The 22,669-nt window shown below is 41.0% G+C and overlaps 1 protein-coding gene across 1 annotated transcript in view; it reads right to left on the bottom strand.

Annotated features, from left to right (window-relative positions):
- LOC128864392 (mucin-5AC) overlaps positions 1-22,669 on the bottom strand; it is a 72,353-nt gene that overhangs the window by 24,265 nt on the left and 25,419 nt on the right. The window contains exon 2 of the mRNA XM_054104029.1: positions 18,980-20,697. Within this exon, the coding sequence (XP_053960004.1) occupies positions 18,980-20,697 (1,718 nt within the window). The remainder of the gene's footprint in view (positions 1-18,979; positions 20,698-22,669) is intronic.

Below are 22,669 nucleotides of genomic sequence, written 5' to 3'. Positions count from 1 at the left end.
AGCAGAAATTTAGAAAACTGTTCAAAACTTATGGGTATTCTACACGATGGAAATAGTAATGGTACCGTTAATTTGCCCTTGGCGAATTCGACAAAATCAGTTTATTTTCGTGACGTCACCCTAGTCCAATTGGTGAACAGACGAGCAAAGGGTTGGCAAAATTGTACAACTAGACCAGTACGACGTCGCCCACTCGCTGATGGGCGCAATCTTGTTTCCATGATTTTTGTCTTTGCCAACGAAGTATTAAATTAAAATTTCTCTTTCACTTACAAAAAACTACTTACATTATCGCGATACCGCTGTGGCGTTTCCAGATTTCATGAAACTAGATTTGCTAACTGATATTGGAAAGGATCGTATAGGGTAGGCCATGTAAAATTTGCTTTTTGAATCGGCTATAAAAAACAAACTAATCAATATTTTTTCAAATTTTTGTTTTTATTTAGAAGATTGAACATTGTCAGTTATGAATGAAAAATAATATCGTTCAAATGACTGCCACGACTGGCTTTACAGTAGGCCATTCGATCAACCCAATTTTTAAGCACATTTTCGATTGTTTGGGCTCCAATTTCATGAATGGCAACTTCGATTTCGTGTTTTAAAGCATCAATCGTCTCTGGATGGTTCGCATAGCATTTGTCCCTAACGGCTCCCCACAAAAAATACTCCAACGGGCTTAAATCACAGCTCCGAGGCGCCCAATTGATATCGGAATGTCGGATGATTATTCGGTTTTCAAAAACGGTAGCCAAAAGTTCGAGTGTAACTTTGGCAGTGTGACAAGTTGCACCGTCGTGTTGAGACCAAATGTCGTCCATGTCATCCTCTTCAATTTTTGGAAACAAAAACTCGTTGAGCATGTCACGGTAACGCTCGCCATTTACTGTAATCGCGGCTTCTCGCTCATTTTCGAAAAAAAATGGCCCGATGATGCCGCCAGACCAAAAACCGCACCAAACAGTGACTCGTTGTGGATGCATTTTCTTCTTTACAGTAACGTGTGGATTTTCTGAGCCCTAAATCCGACAATTTTTCTTATTGATGTGGCCACCGATGTGAAAATCAGAAAAGAAGAAGAAGACTCACCACTTTGGAAATAGGTTTTCAATATTGTTCAAGCGTATAGCGTCCCATTTCGTAAATGTCAAACCTTTAAGTAAATTATGAACACATTTGACATGTCATTTGTGTTACCATTCTCAAAAAAATAGGTGGTTCAAAAAGCAAACGCTATATGACCCACCCTGTACGAGTCGCAGAACTTAATCGCTCAGACACAATATTTTATAAGAGCGTACAATTTTTTGGCGTATGCCTTAACAACCGCGCTGTTAGTTCTGCCTTTTCCAAACTGGATAAAGAGGCAAAGCGAATGGGCCTGGTGGTGAACGAGGACAAAACGAAGTACCTCCTGTCATCAAACAAACAGTCGGCGCACTTGCGTGTCGGCACCCGTGTCACTGTTGACAGTTATGATTTCGAGGTTGTAAAGCACTTCGTTTATTTAGGAACCAGCATTAACACCGATAACAATGTCAGCCTTGAAATCCAACGTAGAATCTCTCTTGCCAACACGTGCTAGTTTGGACTAAGTAGGCAACTGAGCAGTAAAGTCCTCTCTCGACGAACAAAGCTAACACTCTGCAAGGCTCTCATCATGCCCGTCCTAACGTATGACGCAGAAGCTTGGACGATGACAACATCCGATAAAGCGACGCTTGGAGTGTTTGAGAGAAAGATTCTGTGGAAGATTTTTGAACTTTTGCACGTTGACGACGGCGAATATCGCAGGCGATGGAACGTTGAGCTGTATGAGCTTTACGACGACATAGACGTACCGCAGCGAATAAAGATCCAGCGGCTACGTTGGCTTGGTCGTGCCGTTTAAATGGATACAAACGCTCCGGCTCTGAAAGTACTCGATGCGGTACCAGCTGGTGGTAGCAGAGGAAGGGGAAGGCCTTGTCTATTTTGGAAAGATCAGGTGGAAGAGGACTTGATGGATCACTTGGTGTGTCCAACTGCCGCCGGTTAGCACGAGAAAGAAACGACTGGCGCGCTTTGTTAAACTCGGCCAAAATCGCGTAAGCGGTTATCGCGCCAATTAAGAAGAAGAAGAAATTTGCTAATTTACGAAGTTTGGTGGAATGTCGGTTCTTGTGTTATGAAAACTGCAGAGATCAAAGCTTTTCTTGAGAAAAGCAATAATATATTCGAGTGAGCTGAACCAGCGAACCAGTTATGGAACGTAATAGTTCGACGCAAGCTGAGATCGTTTAATTATACTCGGGAACTTGTGTACGGCTGCTGCAGCCGAATGCGTTGGTGCGTGATTATCATTCCGCAGTACCCGGCTTCGAAACCCCGGACACAAAAAACCAAATGATAGAAAAAGTGTTTTCTAATAGCGGTCGCGGCTCGGCAGGCAATCGAAATACATTCTATTATTAGGATCCTATTTATTTCTGTCATGAAAAACAATCTGCCGTTTAGAGGCGGCGTAAACCTGTAGGTCTCTCCCTTTGTGGGAAATATTAAGTGGCAAAAAAAATATACAATTAATAAAAATTTGTTATGAACGATTGAAGTCTGCGCTCTATCACGCGGAGATGACATGAATTGGACACCAAGACCACCATCTGCAATCGATCGATGTCCGCACTGTCAACATATTCTAAGCCATTACTCAAACTCAGCCGGATGTATGCAGCGGAGTGATTGAAAATCGAGCTCTTCATATCCATACATGAAACATTGGCAGACTTTTGAATGATGTCGTATTCTAGGCACAATGGCATACAAACGCACCAGTTTGAAACGAAATAACTTTCCAGCAGGATGAAGTACTCGTAAGTAAGTGGAAAATGAGCGAGTGAGAAGATAAGAGTTTATTAAATTTGCGCTGAAGTAACAAAAGCCAGTGACGCAATGAATGGGAGACAGCTAGTACAAGAATAAGGACCAATAAAAGCAACACTGCAACATTTATCTATAGTCAGATAAGCATTTCGGTCTTTGTCCCTACAATATTTTCTTCATGTCTACCTCCATCCTCATATTCGCATCCTCATATTCATCGGCATAATCACTTGCACCAGCAGCTTAAATAAGTGCCAGTGTCATTATTTACACCATACTCTTGAATTTTACTTAAAAGTGGAACAAAACTGCAGCCAGCAAGTACGTAACAATAAAATTGCATGCTTATGTATTTACGGGATCGCTTACGACGATGATAAAGTTGACCGCTTAATGAAGGTTACTATGAAGCGGAATGAACTGTGTGAATGTACGATTTGTTTTCATGACCTGTGCACAGATATTGCTCTAGAAACATATCTACATTTTATTACTTGCACTATTTGTAGGTGGATATTTGAGAAAAAAAAAAAAGAATAAATTAAGTTAAAGCGTTTTAGATAGAAGTCTTTGAAACCAAGAAATCCATTTACCAAACCTCAGTCTGAAGGGCTGTACCAGTTAATGGTTTATGTTACTGAAGTCAGTCATTACAAAAAAGCATCTGCTCAGACTGTGGAAGGCCAATACATCTCGAATCCCAAACTTCATACGAAGTAAGTGAAGATATTTCTCACAAAACTTGTGAGAAATAGAATGGAGAAATTTTTCGTATATTGTTAATCCAAGCAGGAACATTGTTTTTATCCAGAATAATAACTTAAACGCCTTGAGAATGACCACACTTTTCTGAGCACCTAGAAAGTAAATATAGAGCATTTTGTATTAGGTCTCTTAATGAGATAGCTGTCACCTTACAGCCCACCGATTCCATTATTAACAGAAGTTTATTTACAACTGGGTTCCATAGAAACGGTGAGAGGACTCCACCTTGTACCGATTTCTCCTCCTCAGTACCGATTCTCCTAGTTTCGCTTCAATGATTTTAGCATTTTGCCAATGAAGCCTACCTAGCCCGGTTCTACCCCAAGATTAGTGAGTGCTGCAGTAATTGCCCCCCCCTTCAACATTTCTGTTTGTGCAGTGAACTCTCTGCAGTGTAAATAAGGTTATGTAGAGCTGTCTCTGCCGATTTCCCTTTCGTGTAGGCAAGCTGTGACGTGGAGATAAGATTTCTAACTATAGGTAGGCTTAAGTGAAATTCTATCAACCTCTGCAAAGTTTTCAATAGAAAAGAAGAAAGAGATATCGGTCTCAAGTTTTTTGGATGGGTATGTGAGTTTCTTCCCGCTTTTGGAATAAACACAAATTTGAGTTGTCTCCTTATATGACCGTAAAGAAAGCAACCAAAGAAAGTGGTTAAGGAAAAAAATGGTTTTGAATTAGTTAAGCAGATAACTGGTTCAGGAATTGAATAATTTCGCCAATTGCGAGCCACTTTGCTACTCATCTTTTAACAGAGAGTAGAATAGTAATAGAACTCAAATAACAACACTTCTCGCACATTACAAGTGAGCTAAAATATGGAGTGCATTTTTTCCGAGTTCAATATATGTAGGTGGGCTATTAAGTTATATTTCAATTATGATAATATGAAATTTATTGAGCTTATGAAGTGAAGTCAACTATTTAAGAAATCCTCGGATTAAAATTTTTGTAACTATCCCATGAATCATCCCTACAATCCATTCAACAGATGGGTACGGCATAGCTCCATCCTATAGGCTTTTGCGATGACGGCGAAAGCGAGAAGTTAAACTTTCTTATTGACTTAATTTTTTGGATTTATTAAAAAGTCATTGAATTGTAAAATTGAATTGTTTTCCATATGGAAGAGAGAAGGAAGATGAACTATATTTTGTAAATTCTGATTCTGGGATAAATTCAATAAAACTGCATCAACTCTGGGCTTTTGGCTTTCTCTGTAAATTATTTCGCTCAGATAAATATGCTTGTCAAGCATACAATAAGACATCGAAAAAAAAAAAATAAAAATTTTAAAGGTCAACAAAAACGATGAGCAAAACCGCAAAACGTATCTCAACGATGTAGGTAATAAGAAATAAATAAAAAAAAAAAAATAAATGTAAAACCAAATAAATTATTTCTTCTGTAAGTATCAGCTTCTGAAAGTATTTTTGTTCCTTGGCTTTCTGCTCTTTTGCACAGCCAAATTGGTTCACCAAAAATAATAATATAGTATACAATATTGTCAGAGGGAATTTTTTAAATACTCTGACGGAATTGATGTAGGGTTATTTGAACTTCGTGGTGAATTGGACTGCAAATTGTGACCTTTCGATAAATACTCTGAAGACGGAGCTCGTCTTATTGACGAGGAAATGTAAAATACCTAGAGTTTTTCTCTCCTCAATAGCGGGCGCTCCGTTGGTGCTCTCTGACAGGGTCAAGTACCTGGGGCTTATCCTTGACAGAGGTCTAACGTGGAAGTCAAACATTGAGGAGAGAATTAGGAAGGCAACAGTCGCCTTGTATGGTTACAGGAGCGCCATCGGCAAAAGAAGGGTAAATTTTTGGCTTTATAAGACGATTATAAAACTAATCTTGCTGTACGGAGTTCTTGTCTGGTGGAACTCGCTAGAAAGGATGGCATCAGCTAAGAAGCTGGAGACGGTACAAAAGTCTACCCTCATTGGCATCAGTGGGGCGCTCCGTACCACTCCTACTCTAGCGCTTAACGTTATGCTGAATGTGGCACCCGTAGATATTGCAGGAAAATCTACCGCTGCACGCGCCGCAATCAGGCCATAAACTAGACTTAAGCTATGGACACTTTAGCATTCAACAGTTTTGAGTTGATGTGCTGGATCATTGTACACCCACGCTAGGTCCAAGCGCACCTTTTTCCACTCATATTCTCTCAAGGGATGGCAAACATGTTCACGGATGGCTCGAAGTTGGACGGAAGGGTTGGTGGGGGCGTATTCTGTGAGGAGCTCCCCATCAAGCTCAAATTCAGGCTTCCGGACAACTGTAGTGTTTTCCAAGGGGAGGTAGCCGCAATTAAGGAAGCAGTGGGTTGGTTGCTTACTTCGGTAATTACTGTTAAGGAAGTAAGTATTTACTACAACAGTCAAGCGGCAATTAGGGCCTTGGGCTCGATGTTTCTGCGTTCGAGATTGGTCGTGGAATGTCTGGCTTCTTTCTCGACTGCATCCGAATACTTCGATATCAGGGTTTGCGGTCACAGCTGCATAGAGGGAAACTGCTGGGCTGATAAGCTGGCTATACTGGAAACTTTGGAGACAGTTTCGTTGCAAAATGAGAGGATTGGCATCGAGTAAACTCAGCGAGCGCTGGGCTAATGTGCAAACGTGCAAGGTCGCAAGATCCTTCTGGCCACGGGTAGATTAGGGATACTCGAGGGAACTCCTAAGGCTAACAGAGCCTCAGCTTTCGAGTTTGGTGGGTAGGTGTCCATGCGGTGAAACTGTCATTCTGCAGAAGCTGTCGTGATGACGAGATGGAATAAGCTCAACACTTTCTTCTCAGCTGCCCTGCTCTCGCCTGGCAAAGATGTAGACATTAGGGTTGAATGTTTCGCCTTGAAAAATTATTAAATATAATGGATTGCAGTTTTGGCACTTAGGAAAATCGACGTGCGCTTCACTGGGTAACTCATTTTGACAACAATTAAAACAAGACTAACATTGGCTAATGAGACTCGAACTAGCTGTTTCAGCTAAAAAAATTTAAGAACCTTGGATAGCTTATCTTCAATACTGCGAGTATTAGTTTTGTAAGGGTTCATTGCGGTCTTATGGTGAACTTTACAACAATAATTTTATACATTAATTCCAATACAATACAAAAATAAAACTTATCTTCTCCTCTAAATGATGAAAATGATTTATTCACACCGAATTTACCAAAATACCGTTATTTGTGGGAAAGTTTTACACGGCATTTCTAATTATGCAATGAACTAGGAGAGAGGGAAACTCTAGAACACCTTCTATGTTCTTGCCCTACATTAGCTAGAACCCGAATGAAATGCTTAGGAGCTCTACAGTATGAGCGGTTAGAATGTCACTCAGGGTTAGAGGTTAAGAGATTACTTAGATTCGCAAAAGACGCAGGCTTATTACAAGAACCCTACTATGTACAAGGAAACGTAAGGGTCAAGCTCCATCTGGTACCACTAAGGACCAATAGGCCTATGTGATGGCTTTCAGGCAGTCAGGTCAACCTAACCCAACCTACACTTCTAAAATTCTTGATTTGAGGTTATAAAAATGGAAAAGGGTTACATATTTATGTTCGTAATGTTTATCATTTATCAAATTTATATCAAAACAGCTCTTCATTCAGTTTGCCAGTCTACCAGGATGCACACCATAAATTGGATGACAAAAACATAAATCTAGAAACGGATTTATGAGAGACTGGGACGATTCGCATGGCATACGATTTTTTGATACTATGATTCGAAATTGTGATTCCCCTTGTTATTATGAACAAAAAATTTGTCCACGGCATAGGTTGTAGATATGGCCAAATTTCGATTTTTGGATCTGAAAAAAGTGCTCTTCCTTAAATCATCGTCAAATGTATTAGGCCAATCTCATCGCTTCAAATTACTAAAGCTTGTTAGTTGACTTTCGTATAAAAACCATTTTTGAGTTTTTTTGTTAATAAGCCGATTAAATTAGCAAAAATTACTAATGTAAACAATTTTCCGATTTTTGTTTTTTTGCGTTTAGTTTGCTTGTGTTCCTGTATGTAAACTACAGTATTCTAATTTATTCCAATTGGATTGCTACAGGCTTTGTCTTGATGCACTTAAGTTTTAATCATGAGCCAATCAGTTTTTGTTTTAATAACTTTTTAAACATTTTACGCTATTCATAATCGAATTCAACTATTTCCAATATTTATCGCGAAATTGTATCATAGTTGCCGTGGCTGATATTCCGATATTCATATTTTCAAGATAAATGTACGTGTCGCGAATAGTAAAATGTAGTCAATGTTGCTTTAAGCAAAGTGTATAAAACCTCATTTGCTTCTCAAAGGTAAACGAATACCATGAAGAGCATACATACACGCAGAGCTAAATTAAAAAGCATTATTAATGATAAAACGTATTACAAAGATAATTGCGGATTTCTTTTTTGTTGTAGTTACGTTGGCTGCACTCTTAAAATTTGGCCTTCGTACTCCATGCCACTCGCTGAAGAAGTGGTACGATATTTTCTTTTAGTACTGAGCTGGTCGCTGGGTCCAAACTACAAGGCAAAGTCCAAAATAAAAAAAACTGGCGTCATAAAAATGTTTATGATGGCGCCATCTTTTTAATGAGTTAGTGCGTTTGAAGTTACATCCTCAGCTGACTTCCAATGAAAGCTTGGTGACATTCGGTTCAGTGGAAGCGAAGTTATTGCATCTAAAGTGTCAGTATGTTTGTGTCATCGGTATCAAATCTTGTTTTAAAATCGGTACCGAAATCGGTTCGGTTTAACGAAACATTTGAATTGATGAAAAAAGTTTATGGCGATGATTGTCTATCTCGTTTCAGAATTCATGAGTGGTTTATACGTTTCAGAGACGGTTGTGAGGACATAAATGACAATGAACATAGGGGCCGCCCAAAATCAGTGATCACCGAAAACTCCATAGAAACTGTTCGTAAATTTATCAAAAATAAACCGAAATCATCGTTGAAATTCATGGAATCGGAGTTGAATATCTCCAAAACATCGATTGATCGCATTTGAACTGAACATTTGGGCTTACGAAAGGTCTGTGAGCGTTTCATTCCGCACAAGTTAACTGAGGACGAAAAATTGTTCAGAATTCAACATTCGAAAGACCTTAGTAAAGAGGCGAGAAAAGACGAGAACTTCCTTTACAATATTGTACCTGGTGATGAAACGTGATGGTTCCTAACATGAACCTGAAACTAAGCGTCAAAGTGTAGAATGGAAGGCCCCAGACGTGCCACCACCCAATAAATGGTGTTTCGAGAAGTCCAAAATCAATTCGATGCTCATTTGTTTTTACGATTCCAAGGGAATTGTCCCCAAGGAGTTTGTGCCAACGAGCCAACGGGCCAAACCGCCAATGTTATTTTTTATCTTGGGGTTTTGAAGCGGGGGTTTCGTCGAATTCGCCCTGAATACCGCTTATTGCATGAGAGTGCACCATCTCATCGATTCACTCTTGTGACTGATTTTTTGACTAGAAATCGCATTTAACCATCATCCACTCATCGCATTCGCCTGATATGGCTCCCTGTGACTTCTACCTATTCGGGAAATTGCATTTGGCCATGAAAGGAAAACGTTTTGCGTCCGTAGAGGCATTCCAAAAGGCTTGTGCCGATATCCTGAAGTACATTCCGGTCAATGACCTGAAACGCTCTTTCGGAAAGCTTTTGGATAGTTTATCAAGTCCAGAGGGGACTATTTTGAATTAATAAACTCAAGGTTATCAGAACAAAGCTCTTGTAGGTTCTATTTTAGCTCAGTCTTGGTTATTTTAGGCATCACCTTGTATACTGCTGTTTCCTAGACTTTACCTTTGAGACTATATGGATAAGACTGAGCGATCTGGGTGGCTAGAATGCGTCACCAAAACGGCTTATCCGTTTGTTAGGGAAGAAATCACGCAGTATCGCCATAGTCTCTCTTAGCATCAGCTTGCTGAAACCATCTGTGCGTATTGATGGCAGGATGTTTTTTCATAACGTCAACAGAAACTGCTTGCCCTCGCCGATTTTCAAAAAACTGTTAATTATCCCACCGCTTAAAAATGCATACCAAACCGTCACTTTGGAACTGTGAAGTGGGTTCTGTTCTTTGGATGACCAATAACGGTAATTTTTTTTCATTTAAATGAAAATGTGTTTCATCACCCCAAAAGACGCTGTTTACCACACGAAATCGCTCCAACATTGCCTCGCAGAAATTTTTATGCAAATTGGAACAATTAAGCGTAAGCGTTTGAACGATTTGAACTTTGAAGTGATGGATTATAAGATCCTTCCTCAATATTTCCAGTCCAATGGTATTTGGAAGACCCCGCATAGACGCTCTCTTGCGCAGATCTGACGCGGATATGGGGCTAAGTTGTAGCGGCGAGTTGAATAATTTCCTTGAGCCACTGAAGTTGTTGCCTGGAACTCTCGCACCGATGAGCGACTCAAATCTTCACTTGAGGGATTTCGTAAACATTAAATATTGTAACGGGAGCAAAATCTACGACGATCAGTTGCACATGAATCGTTAGCCTTGAAATACTGCGGAACTCGACTGCATAGCTTGCACGTGTAAGAAAACGAATGTGGTCTCTCCCCTCTCTTACGCTCAGCAGTTAGGGAGAAAATTTAAATTGTAAACTTAATTCCACTACCGGACACCCTGTACTATTTAGAACGGTTAATTTTTAGTGGGAGGGACGATGCGACGTCGAACTTTTTATACGAGATTTGTTAAAAAAAGCCGAAGCTTTTTTTCATTATAAGCCATTTGCATTTTTAATTCATTTTTAACAGACGAGTTTTTACTTCTACATAGAAAAATAAATTTGCGAAAGAATCTGTATCCTTTTTTTTCAAAACAACACCGTGACCGCCTACGATTTTCCTAACACTGAAAAAATCCATGAAAGGATCAGCCCGTAGAAGCGCTTAACAGAAGTATTTCGAGGATTGAAAAGCCACTCTGGCATATCGGGGTGGAGAATTTGATGGGAAGACAAAGCAACTGTTAATTAATAAATACAATTTTTTTAAGAAAAATAAGAATTCACCTTTCTTTCGAGCAAATACCACTTCTACGTTAATTTTGAATCTGAAGCAACAACAAAAATAAACTTAATTAGTTACGTAATTGAAGCTCACTTTTCACCTATCTCACGCATGTCGCTCAATACAGCTCTGCTATCCGTCTGAATATCTCGGAGCCTGTAATGAAAAAGCTTTGAAAACCTAAACTTTAAAAACTTAACGCTCCTTGATGCTTTGCATATTCTGTTTTTTATGTATTTCGTGCTTATCCTGTTAGCTGAGCGGAACGGAAGAGGAAGCCGACAGGCGAAAGTGTAAATGAAATTAAAAGTTTGCGACGTTTGAATCTCATTTTGCAATGCAAACGCGATAAAATGAAATAGGAAAGCGCTATTTGCTACAGCAGAGCAGTCTTCAATCTCCCGCTCCAATCTAGCGCCGCTGCATTCCCGAGTGAGTCGTACAATCCATGAATATCGCGCTGCAATTAATATCATATTTTCGTAGTCGCTGCTCTGCCACTATTCCCATTTCTCATGGCAACGCTTAAGTTATTATGATTTTGGGCTTCTGCTGCTTTCTGCTAAAACGTTTACAAAACTTTTAATTGGAAAGTGGTTTGATTACGAAAATAAAGCGACAACAACCGTCGCATTTCGCATTTGTTTTCGCCTAACTGAAAGGGCCCAAACCCTTCTATTCCCATGGCTACTTGCGGTTATTTTAAAAGAATGCAGCTTCCCTTCTTCGGACACATAGAAAAAGCTTAAAAAACAACGAAAAAAACTGTAAAAAAAATTGTCGAAAAGAAATATTCTTTGACTTGTATACGCGTAAGACGAAACCCTCATCTCGCCTCGACCGTTTTCAGGTCCTCCATTTTGCACATCCACAGGTGCTAACGCGTAAAAGGTGAGCTCACAAGCACCACACACACACACACGCAAACACCGCGCGCTCAATATCAAATACTTGCATTAGCGAGCGGAAGGAGGCAGTTACAAGCGCTTAATTACTCCGACTAAACTTTTAATTTTGGGTGTAAAGGCGTGTAAAGGGTGTAAGGGTCGGCGCTTGAACTAATACAATTTTCCTTTTAAGCGCAAAGCAGTGAATTATAATTAAAAGAGCAAAATGTGCGGCTCGCAAATGAAAACGAAAGCCGACCGAGTATGTGAGTGGTTGCAAGTGGTGGCGTGCAACAAAAATAAAATATTAAATAATACAAAAATGCAAGAAAGCAAGAAAGCGCTCTTAAATGGTGGTTGCGAATATTACAACGAACTGCAAGCTACAGAGCTCGGCAGCATGGCATTGGCTGTGCATCAAAGCGTGCCGCGCACAAAATTCCAACTAAAATCTTTGTGCATGTTTACGAGTAAAACATGAACGCATGCATTTTCAGCAGTCCCTGTGAATTTGTGTGTATGTGTGAGGGCATAAAACGTACGGTGTGGTGCGGGCAGCAGGTCCTTTTGTATGCTCCGGATTTGGGTCAGTGTGGCGTGCAGTCAGGGAAATTGATACTGTAAATACACTGACTGACGTCGGCAACCAACCAAATAACCGCACTCATACACACACACAACGCAGAGCAAGTGTTTTTTTTGTATGTTTGCAATAACCAACGGCTGTAAGCGAGTTTACTTCTCAACTTCCGACAGTCGCTCATTTCATTCCTTCTCAAGTCTATCTTTCACAGCTCTGCAATCCTCTGGCCTAGCGAGTGGATCATTTTTTAGCTATAAGTTTACTTGTGAACTGTGGTCAAGTTTGTATGGAAAGGATAAAAGACAAAGTCTATATGAAAAATAACATTCGTATTTCAGTTTTTCACTGCAAATGTTCATAAATGTGATGCTGACTGTTCTTTGTCCGTTGCGGGCTGGTGGCTCGTGTGGCTTGCTCGGTTTTAAGTTTGTTGCATTTAAACGGAATTCTTGAATGATGGCAAACTCCCCTTTCTGTTATGCGTGTATTGTATTAAAAATGTATTCACAAAGTCGTGACCATACTGCGGACGCCCACTGGTAGGTATTGCTTGAAAATTTGAGTTCAACAGGACAGCATTGATAGGAGGAATTTCGCTATTTTTATTTTATTTTTGCAATGAAACTGCATTAAAAAATCCATTCCTATGGGTATTGCAACATTTGCTCCAAATATTTTTGGGAAATCCATGGATCTATAGTTCATTTTTCGAACCCTTATTTTGATATATATTTTACTAAAGTCATTAAAGGGTCTTTGAGACGTAAGCAATTTGGCATTGAATCTTTCCTTTTACTTAATACAATATAAAAATAATTAGATCTATTCAAAAGGAAAACATGTTGAAAAATATGGAAAAATGAGCCCAAAAATGAGCCCTATATTTCAATAATGAAATTATCATATTTGCGATTACTTGATATGTATCAAATTTTTTTTGCGAATCGTGCCAGGAAGGGGGCTGAATTGGCCTTAGAGACCTCCTACCCGGACATCGGCATTGCCCTAACAGTTGTTAAAGGGGAACTGCACAAATTATTTCTCAGGAAAGCGCAGAAAAGATGGAGCTCAATTTCTTCATGTGCTATTTCGGAAACCCTTTGGCCCCATTACAATAAACGGAGGACCCAGAAAGTCCTTTGGACTCCTCGCCATTCAATTTCCAAACTCGTAGCTGTGTTTACCGGTCACCGGACGATCGGCACACACACGGAAAAGCTAGGGTTACCATTTAACCCCCATTGCCGAAGCTGTAGGGACCTTTCAGAGAAGGAGACTGCTAAGCACTTTCTCTGTAAATGCCCGGGCTTGGCAGCTAGACGACTAAGGTCACGAGGTACTCCTTTCTTCGACAGCCTGTGGCAGTGCGCCAACCTAAATCCCATCAATCTTCTCTATTATATCAATCGCTCTGGCTGCCTATAAATATCTGCCTGTTCGAGGTCTCATAATGGTATCATGCGGCGCTTTAATGCTACTTGGGGACTTCAACCATTTAACCTACCTACCTATCTTCAGTTTCGTACATATTGGTCCGACTCAAAGTAGATAATATTTGAGTATATCGGCGGCCGTAGCCGGATGGGTTGGTGCATGTCTCCATACGGGAGTGCGTAAGTGCGAATGTCCGTGCATGAAACACCAAAATCAAAAAAGTATTTTCTAACAGCGGTCGCCTTTCGGTAGGCAATGACAAACCTCCGAGTGTATTTCGGCAATGGAAAAGCTCCTCGATAAAAAAACAATCTGCTGTTTGGAGTCGGCTGAAAACTGCAGGTTTCTCCATTTGTGGTATCAAGACGCAAGCCACAAATTGGAGGACGGTCTTGGCCAAACACCTAACAGAAGTGTACGCGGCAATTATTTTGTTTTCTTTATACATATATATATAAAGAAAACAGAATAGTTGAAACCACCGCTTTGCTATTGCATTCGACACTGTATTGGATCCATGAGCATCACACAATTTGTTTGCCACCGGGCCCGCTTCTTAACCTTGGTCATAGGGACACTGAAAAATGCATCGAATTTGTTTTATTTTGCTTCATTTTGGGCTGATATCATCATCATTATCATGCATAGCACTCCAGCTTGGTGCGAGCTTTAGATTCCTTCACAATTTTTCTTCATTCATCTTGGTCTATAACCGTACTGCGGTAAATAGTTGTTCCTATGCTTCTTAAATCATCCTCAACGTCGTCTAGCGATCTTTGGCGCGGTCGGCCCCTTCACCATACATACGTGCATCCAAAACTTTGCGAGGTACTATTTCATCTGGTATTCTGCAAACGTGTCCTAGCCATCAGATGCACTGCGATTTAACAAACTGCACGACGTTTTCACCTTGTCGGAATTTCTCTAGCTCGTTTTTATAACTGATTCGATAGGGACCCTTTTCTTCTAGTACTGGACCCAGTATTCTTCTTTCCAATGTGCGTAATTGTGGAATTGTATCTGCTTTCAGTGTCCACGCTTCACATTCATATTTTGCCACTGGTCCAATCAGTGTTTCGTATATTTTGGTTTTCGTTCTTCAATCTTCTTAACAGTTTAATGTGGGCAAAATATGCTCTCTTCGCAGCTACACACGGTCTTGGATAGCAGTCGTTGTACCATCCGTTCTAATGAGAAGCAGTCGTAGGTATTTAATTAATTTAATAATATTATTTAATTAAAGGTAATTTTATCTATGCTTCAAAGTTTATAATTTCCAATTGCAAAGTATGGAGCTTTTCTCAACGTGTTAAGCCTTGCGAAGTATTTCATTTTGCATTCAGTGATCTTTAAGGCAAAGAATTTGGGAAGTGCTTGGAAAACTTCTTTTAGAACATTCATATTTTTCGCGAGGCTGATCAGGTCATCAGCAAGGCCACATATTTGGCAAGTTTTGATGAATATAGTCTCTGATGGATCATCATCGTTAATTACATAGTGTAGGATCAGATAAATAAATAATACATCGGCTGATTGGGATGATCTAACACCTTTAAATCACCGTGTGAGCCTATGAAATATCCCCAGATGAAAATATAGGTTGGCAAAAAAGTCTTGCGGTATTTCCGCAAGCTTGTCTTTGCAAGCGCGTAGTTCTAGTTGTATTCGTCGCATCGGTTCACGCTAGAGCTTTTTGGAAAGCTCTTTTCACGTGCTAACACGTGTTTGATTAATTGTTGTTTGCTTTTAGTCATTCGTGAGTTATAGCGTCGCAAACATGGAGCAAAATAAAGAGAAAATACGGCATATTTTACAGTACTACTACGATAAAGGCAAAAATGCATCTCATGCTGCCAATAAAATTTGTGCAGTTTGTGGACCCGATACAGTTTCCATTTCCACCGCACAACGATGGTTTCAACGTTTTCGTTCTGGTGCAGAGGTGATCGAAGATGCGCCACGGTCCGGAAGGCCTGTCGTCGAAAATTGCGATAAAATCGCTGAATTGATCGAAAGAGACCGGCATAGTAGCAGCCGTAGCATCGGCCAAGAGCTGGGCATGAGTCATCAAACCGTTATACACCATTTGAAGAAGCTTGGATTCAAAAAGAAGCTCGATGTATGGGTGCCACACGACTTGACGCAAAAAAACATTTTTGCCCGTATGGATGCATGCGAATCGCTTCTGAATCGCAACAACAGAAGAGGCCATCTTTGATCAACAGAGGCCGAATTGTCTTCCATCAGGACAACGCCAGGCCACACACATCTTTGGTGAGGCGCCAGAAGCTCCGGGGGCTCGGATGGGAGGTTCTTTTGCATCCACTGTATAGTCCGGATCTCGCACCAAGTGATTACCACCTATTTCTGTCCATGGCGAACGAGCTTGGTAGTCGGAAGTTGTCCTCAAGAGAGTCCTGTGAAAATTGGCTCTCCGAGTTTTTTGACAATAGGGAAGCGAGCTTCTATAAGAGGGGCATTATGAAGTTGGCATCTCGTTGGGAACTCGTCATCGAACAAAACGGCGCATATTTGATTTAAATCGCATTATTATAACCAATTTTATGAACAATTGAAAATTCAATAAAAATACCGCAAAACTTTTTTGCCAACCATAGGATTTAATTTTCAAAAAAGTAAGCAACAAAACAATACATTCACTTGTCTATGTGTCAACATAATAGAGCTAAAACGATCTTCAATATAATTATTCTGAATTCTAATTCTTTAGGTTACACTCCTCTCGGGAGCATAGCGCCTCGACAAGACTCTTCAGTCGTACACGGTTCTGTGCTGTTGTTTCCGCACCGTCCCGTGAGATGTCGGCATCTGGTAGTTCGCGCAGCATCGACCTTCTCGAAGTGTTTTTTGGCCGATCGCGTCCTCCCTTGTGGGTTCCAGTTCAGTGCCATTCTCGTGATGCTATCTGGTGATTTTCTCAGTGTGTGACCTATCCATCGCCACTTTTTGCGTTTGATTTGCCTAAGAATGGGTTCCTCGTTCGTTAATAAAAAACAAAAAAAAAAAAAAAAACAATCGTTGTGGTGGTTCACGGGTTCCTTCCAGTCCATAGTAACTTCGTACCTAAATCTATTTGTTTTCTTATTTGTCCACAAACGTAGAAATTCAACGCATATTTTGTATGCATTTTTGGGGTATCCTTATTAAGGCTTATTTTTGATTTCCATCGGGTGACCAAAGTAATTTTTGTAAACCTCTATTACGATAGCTGTCACATTTAATCGGTTTTTACTCTCCGCAAATGATTCGGATCATTTACACAAACTACTAGTAGTCTTGAGGATGGCGTGTCAAATTATAATAATATAACCTTTTTTTATAATTTTTTAGCAAACAGACAATAAAAAGCAATGAATTATTAACGAAAGCTATATCCCGTACACAAGAGCTGTCACAAATTAATTGAGGGTATATTCAGTATAATATAGTAGTCATGACTTGGCACTAATTGTTAGTGGAAAATTTGTCGATACTCTGTACAACTTGATGCAGGGATATCTGAACGCAGTTGTTAGATGGGCAACGGATTGCGGCCTGTCGGTCGATCCTCTTAAGACGGAGCTCGTCTTATTTACGAGGAAATATAAGATACCCGGAGCTCAACTTCCCTCACTAGGGGGCGCTCCTCTGATGCTTTCTGAGAAGGTGAGGTTCCTAGGTATTATCATTGACAGCAAGCTTACGTGGAAGTCCAATATTGAGAAAAGAGTGAGGAAGACAACAATAGCCTTGTATGGGTGCAAGGGCGTAATTGGCAAAAGATGGAGCCTTTCGCCTAGAGTTGTTTTTTGGCTATATAATACTATTGTAAAGCCTATTTTGTTGTATGGAGTCATAGTCTGGTGGAACTCACTAGAGAGGACGACATTAGTCAAGAAGCTGGAGAGAGAGTTCAGAGGTCGGCACTCATTGGAATCAGTGGGGCGCTTCGAACGACTGCTACTCTGGCGCCCAACGCAATGTTAAATGTGGTATAGTACCCCTAGACATCGCAGGCAGAATTGCTGCTTCACATACCGCAACCAGACTGAGGGGCTCGGGCTATAAGCTCAACCTCACTTATGGGCACTCAAGTATACTTAGAAACTTGGAGTTCATCCCCCTGTCAACGGATCAGTGTATATCCTCGCTTAGTCCAACCGGAACCTTCTCCACTCATATTCCATCTAGGGAAGAGTGGACCGGGGGCTACACTTGGGGACAGGTTCTGGTGAACTTGTTCACGAATGGATCGATGTTGGAAGGAAAGGTTGGCGGAGGAGTTTTCTGCGAGGAGCTCTCCATCAGATTCAAATTCAGTTTACCGGACCACTGCAGTCTGTTCCAGGCAGAGGTAGCCGCTATCAAAGAGGCAGTTGATTGGCTGCTCATATGCGTACTAACAGTCAGGAAAGTAAATATTTACTCCGACAGCCAAGCGGCAATAAGGGCCCTCGGACAGTTACGCTGCATTCGAAACTGGTTAGGGAGTGCTAGACCTCACTTTCGACTGCGTCCGAATTCTTTGACATTAGCCTCATCTGGGTTTCTCGTCACAGAGACATTGCGGGCTACTGCGAGGCGGATGAGCTGGCCAGACAAGGGACATGTGAGGTGATCTCCCCTCGAAAGGAGAGAATTGGGATCCCCCTGACTACCTGCGGTCTGCGATGGATGTATGGAGGATGAGGTGGAATCATCTCAGCCCCTACTCCTTAGCTGCTCTGTTCTGGCGGGGCTAAGATCTAGGTATCTTGGCTCTTACTTCTTTGCTGCGCCTGCTGATATAGCAGGCGCTGACATTAAAAATCTGATGAATTTCATCAGTAGCACAAAGCGGTTGACGCAAACGCAGTACACTCATCGTTCCTAATCCACACACTCTAACCCACCCTCCTAACCATCCCAGCATCACCTTTCCCCGCCCTCTCCCTGTATCCCATCGGTCTTCCTCTCACACCTCACCTCCTTCATAATGGTATCACAAAGGACGAATCCGTTTTTCCTCGTCCAAGTGTGCTCATTCCTTGGGCAACCATACCAACTTAACCTAACCTATATTCAGTATCAGCGACGTCAAATTAGTAAACTTCAAGTGATGCACCTCAATCATCAGACAAAAGTTGCAATTTTGTTGACCAGTGCAATTTTTTATTATTTAATAACTTTTTTCATTTTTCAATAATTTTTGAGCCCGAGTTTTTCGTTACCCATAAACATTTAAAAATCAAAAGGCATATTTTTTCGCAAGCGCTTTTGAGGAAACTGCTTTCGTAGAAGCAGGTCACCTTTCATCCCATTACCCAATTCATCCCAAAACTCTTACTTAGCTTAAGTTGTGCATAGAAAAAATGTAGTGTTCTATAAATCTTAACTTACATTGCACGGGAGATAGGCGTGAGTGCCCGCCTGACTGATCACTGTCTGGTAGTCGTCGACGGAGGGAGTTGGTCGCGGTGTGGTCGTTGCCTTTGGACGCCTAGTGGTTGACCTAATTGTTGTTGTTGTCACTGTGGGAAACGACGACGCGGTGGTAGTGATGTTTACTTCCTCGCGTCCCCCCACTGCCGCAACTTCCGCCCTGGCAGCTGCATAAACAGCCTTCGTCGTCACTGCTGATAGCACCGCGCTATTAGAGCTGGGCGCAGATGATAGCATTGTTTGCTGTGCGTTCTTCTTAATTTTCAGTGCCGTGGGTTTGTTCGAATTCGACACGTTCTGTTTAGAATAAATATCGTTGATAATCAAATTGTTATCAATGCCTGGCACAACGGCAGCTGTCGTTGGTGATGGTGTCAGCGGTGCCATTGTTTCCGAATGGTGTGGTTGCTGTTGAACTTGACGGGTGTATTGCTGGCGTAGTTGGCGCAGTGGTTGTTGTTGCTGCATCGACAGCATACTGATAGCAGCGCCTTCTTCACTACTGAAGTAATTGTTATTGCCATTGGGTGAGAAGATTTTGCTATTGTTGTTGCTGGCACTCACACCTTTTCGTATCTTTGGGCGCTGCAAAGGGTGGGTTTGTTGCTGCTGTGGCTGTCGTCGCTGTAGATGTGAGCTACTGGTGTGCTCGATGTTGGAATCGTCGTTAGTTTCATAATTGTTATAGCCTTCTTGTGCTTTAAGGAGGCCTTTGTTGTTGTCAATATCGTAATTGTATATGCTGCTATTAGTGCTTTGCCGACTATGGGCTCGCATGCTGTCAGCAGCACTTTGCAGATAACTCCGGTGCGTGTATTCGTCTGTTATCGTTGTTATCGGAAACAATGTTGCAACCAGTTGTGCAGCGGCTGCTGCTGACAGCGACTCTATTGTTATGGCTTCGCTTGTCGTTGAAGCCAAGGCCGCGTCAGTTTTTGATGTTGGTGTTGTTTCTGTGGTCACTGCTGCCACTATTGGTGTGAATGCTGTTGTTGACTTGGCCACCATTGAGTTAACTCGGTTTCCGTCTTTCTCACCTTTCCTACCTGCGCCCCTCCGGCCACCCTTCTTATCAGCTGTCACTGTGCGACTTAATGATGCTTTTGTTCGCTTTGTTGTCACATCAACTTTTGTTGTTGATTGCACTGAACTTCCGCTGAATGCTTTGGGTGCGGCTGCTGTTGTCACATCGCTTTCTGTGAATTCTGCTTGTAATGCCTTTGCAGTTGTTCTTGTAATTTGTGTAGTAGAAAACTCAGCGGCAAATTTGTAATCAGCAGCGGCTACTGCCCCCTTTACCCCTTCTGCCGTCCTAACCACGTATCCTCGAGCACTTTCTGCCACGACTTCGTCCTTTAGCGGCTCGTCCTTTGTTGATCTTGTTATTGATGACTTAGCTGTAACTTCTGCCTCTACCACTAACCCACCACCTTCAGTTGGGCTAATTGAATGCGTCCTCAGCACCGTCGTCGCTTTATGAGAATTCAACGGTGACGATGCTACTCCCGTAGCAGTTTCTCGACTTGCTATATTCTCCTTTAATGTGCTAGTAACATTTTTTGTTTTTACTATCGGAATTGCTTTTATTGCTCTTGCTGACACTGTTGGTATTAGTGAACTCGCCACCACTTTCGTTGCCGTCCCTGCTGTGCTCTCGATGGCATTTAATGTCGAACCTATGACAAGATAAAAGTGAATATAAATTAATTGTAGTCCTTTTCTAAGGGCAATTGAATGAGTAGAATTAAGTGGCTGCCATTCCCCCCCACCAGCCGACCAGTTAACCTGAATAGTCGCCTGCCTTAATGTGTGCTAAAAGCCGCGGAGCATTTGACTGATGGAGGCCTAAGCTGGTAGTGGAAAAATTACTGCTTCTTGAACTATTGACAAAACTGACCACTCCCTAGCTTATCCGAATACGTAATTAACTTTGAATCTTTTAAAATTACTATTAAAATTGAAAGTATTACCAGTATTACTTAGTATTGAAAGCAAAAGACGATAAGTGAAATGCGAAAGTTCAATTCTAATCAATACTGAATTAATTTGCAGTACAAAAATGTTGGCAGATTGAATAAAATATTAAGCAAACTCATTTTTAATATTTTTTTAAATATATTTTTTTATATTTTTAAACGAGGGTTAAAATGCAATGTTTGTTTTAAATGACAAAATAGTGCGAAGTCCTTTATTATTATTATTTTTATTATTATTAGGCTAGTGCGCACTGTGCCCAAAACAGATCTATTGCGCAAAACCTGCTGAAGTACCCTGTATTTGAAGGTTTTTTCAGTAACTTAGCGCATTCTGGGGCTTATTGTGCCACAATTTATATGAATGCACGGCCGTACCATCAAGTTGGCGTAGCCTTTTTGCCAAGCGCAGGGCATTTACAAGGAATGCATTCGGAATTTTCAGTGTCCATATAACATAATCGACAGAAGATGGTCTCAGAGAGACCTATTTTGTTTAAGTGATATCTACTGTGACTTGTAAAGTAACCAGTTAAAAGTCTTAAGTCTACTCTGCTGAGTGAAAGTAACTTATCAGAAATTCTTCTGTCCGACTTTAGAAATTGTTTCTCCTGTCGCTGACCGATAGAATCTCGCCAGTGGTCAATGAATTTATTTTCTTGCCACTTGCTGAGAAATTCGTTAATGTGTTTGCACCTTTTTTAGTTAAGTGATCAACTATTTCATTTCCCAAATATCCTCAAACAAATAACACTGTAGAAGTTCTTTATTGTATTAAGAAGGTTCAGGCAGTCGTTTAACATTTTTGAGGTGACTACTGTTAATAGAAGGGCTACAGAAGAGCACATTTATAATCTAGCTCTACTCTTAGGTTAGGTTAGATTTGGCAGCAGCATCGCACATAGAGTCAGCGATGCCACTTAGACCGCGAAATGGGTCCGATGTGAGCCACAGTGGCTAGGCTACATTTCCCTTTCCATATTGAACCATCCTGAGCTTTTGAGAAATCGTAAAAGGTTGTTGATACCTAAAGTGTATAGATTATCTATATTCATGAAGAATTAGTATCTCAAATATCGGTTCCTGCATCTGGCTAGCACTGGCCATGTGTAAAAAAGGTGTTGAATTGTTTCCAACTCCTCCTCATTTCTGCAGCTACGACAGAAATCATGCATGTAAACGTCTAATCTGCTTGCATGATTTCCTATGAGACAATGCCCTGTGAGGGCCTCTCCTAAGGTCCTAATTTGAAGTCTACTCAATTTTATAATATTCTTGGACAGACGTAGATTTAGCCTTGGCCATGTTTGCCTAGCAATTTCACAGGTGTTAACGCTAATCCATCTTTGATTTGTAGAACTGATTAGTGCGTCCTTAATAAGAAGCTTACAAGTTGTGAGAGGTACCCCCATAAAATTACTTATGTGTGGCATACAGGTACCTTCTCTTGCAAGTTGGTCTGCCCTACAGTTCTTTGGTATATCTCTGTGGCCTGGCATCCAGCATAAGATGATACGATATTGTTTGGCCATCTCATTAAGAGATTGACGACAATGTAAGATACTTCTTGATGTTATTTTGAATGCGTCCAGGGCTCGTAGGGCAGCTTGGCCGTCTGATAGAATGCAGATATCTGTTGATGATATTCTGTTTATCTCTAACCATTTTAGGGCTT

The sequence above is a fragment of the Anastrepha ludens genome, chromosome 2 (genome assembly GCF_028408465.1).
Source record: "Anastrepha ludens isolate Willacy chromosome 2, idAnaLude1.1, whole genome shotgun sequence".
NCBI lineage: Eukaryota > Metazoa > Arthropoda > Insecta > Diptera > Tephritidae > Anastrepha > Anastrepha ludens.
The sequence above is the reverse complement of the archived record's forward strand: the minus strand, read 5'-3'. Positions and strand labels throughout refer to the sequence as shown.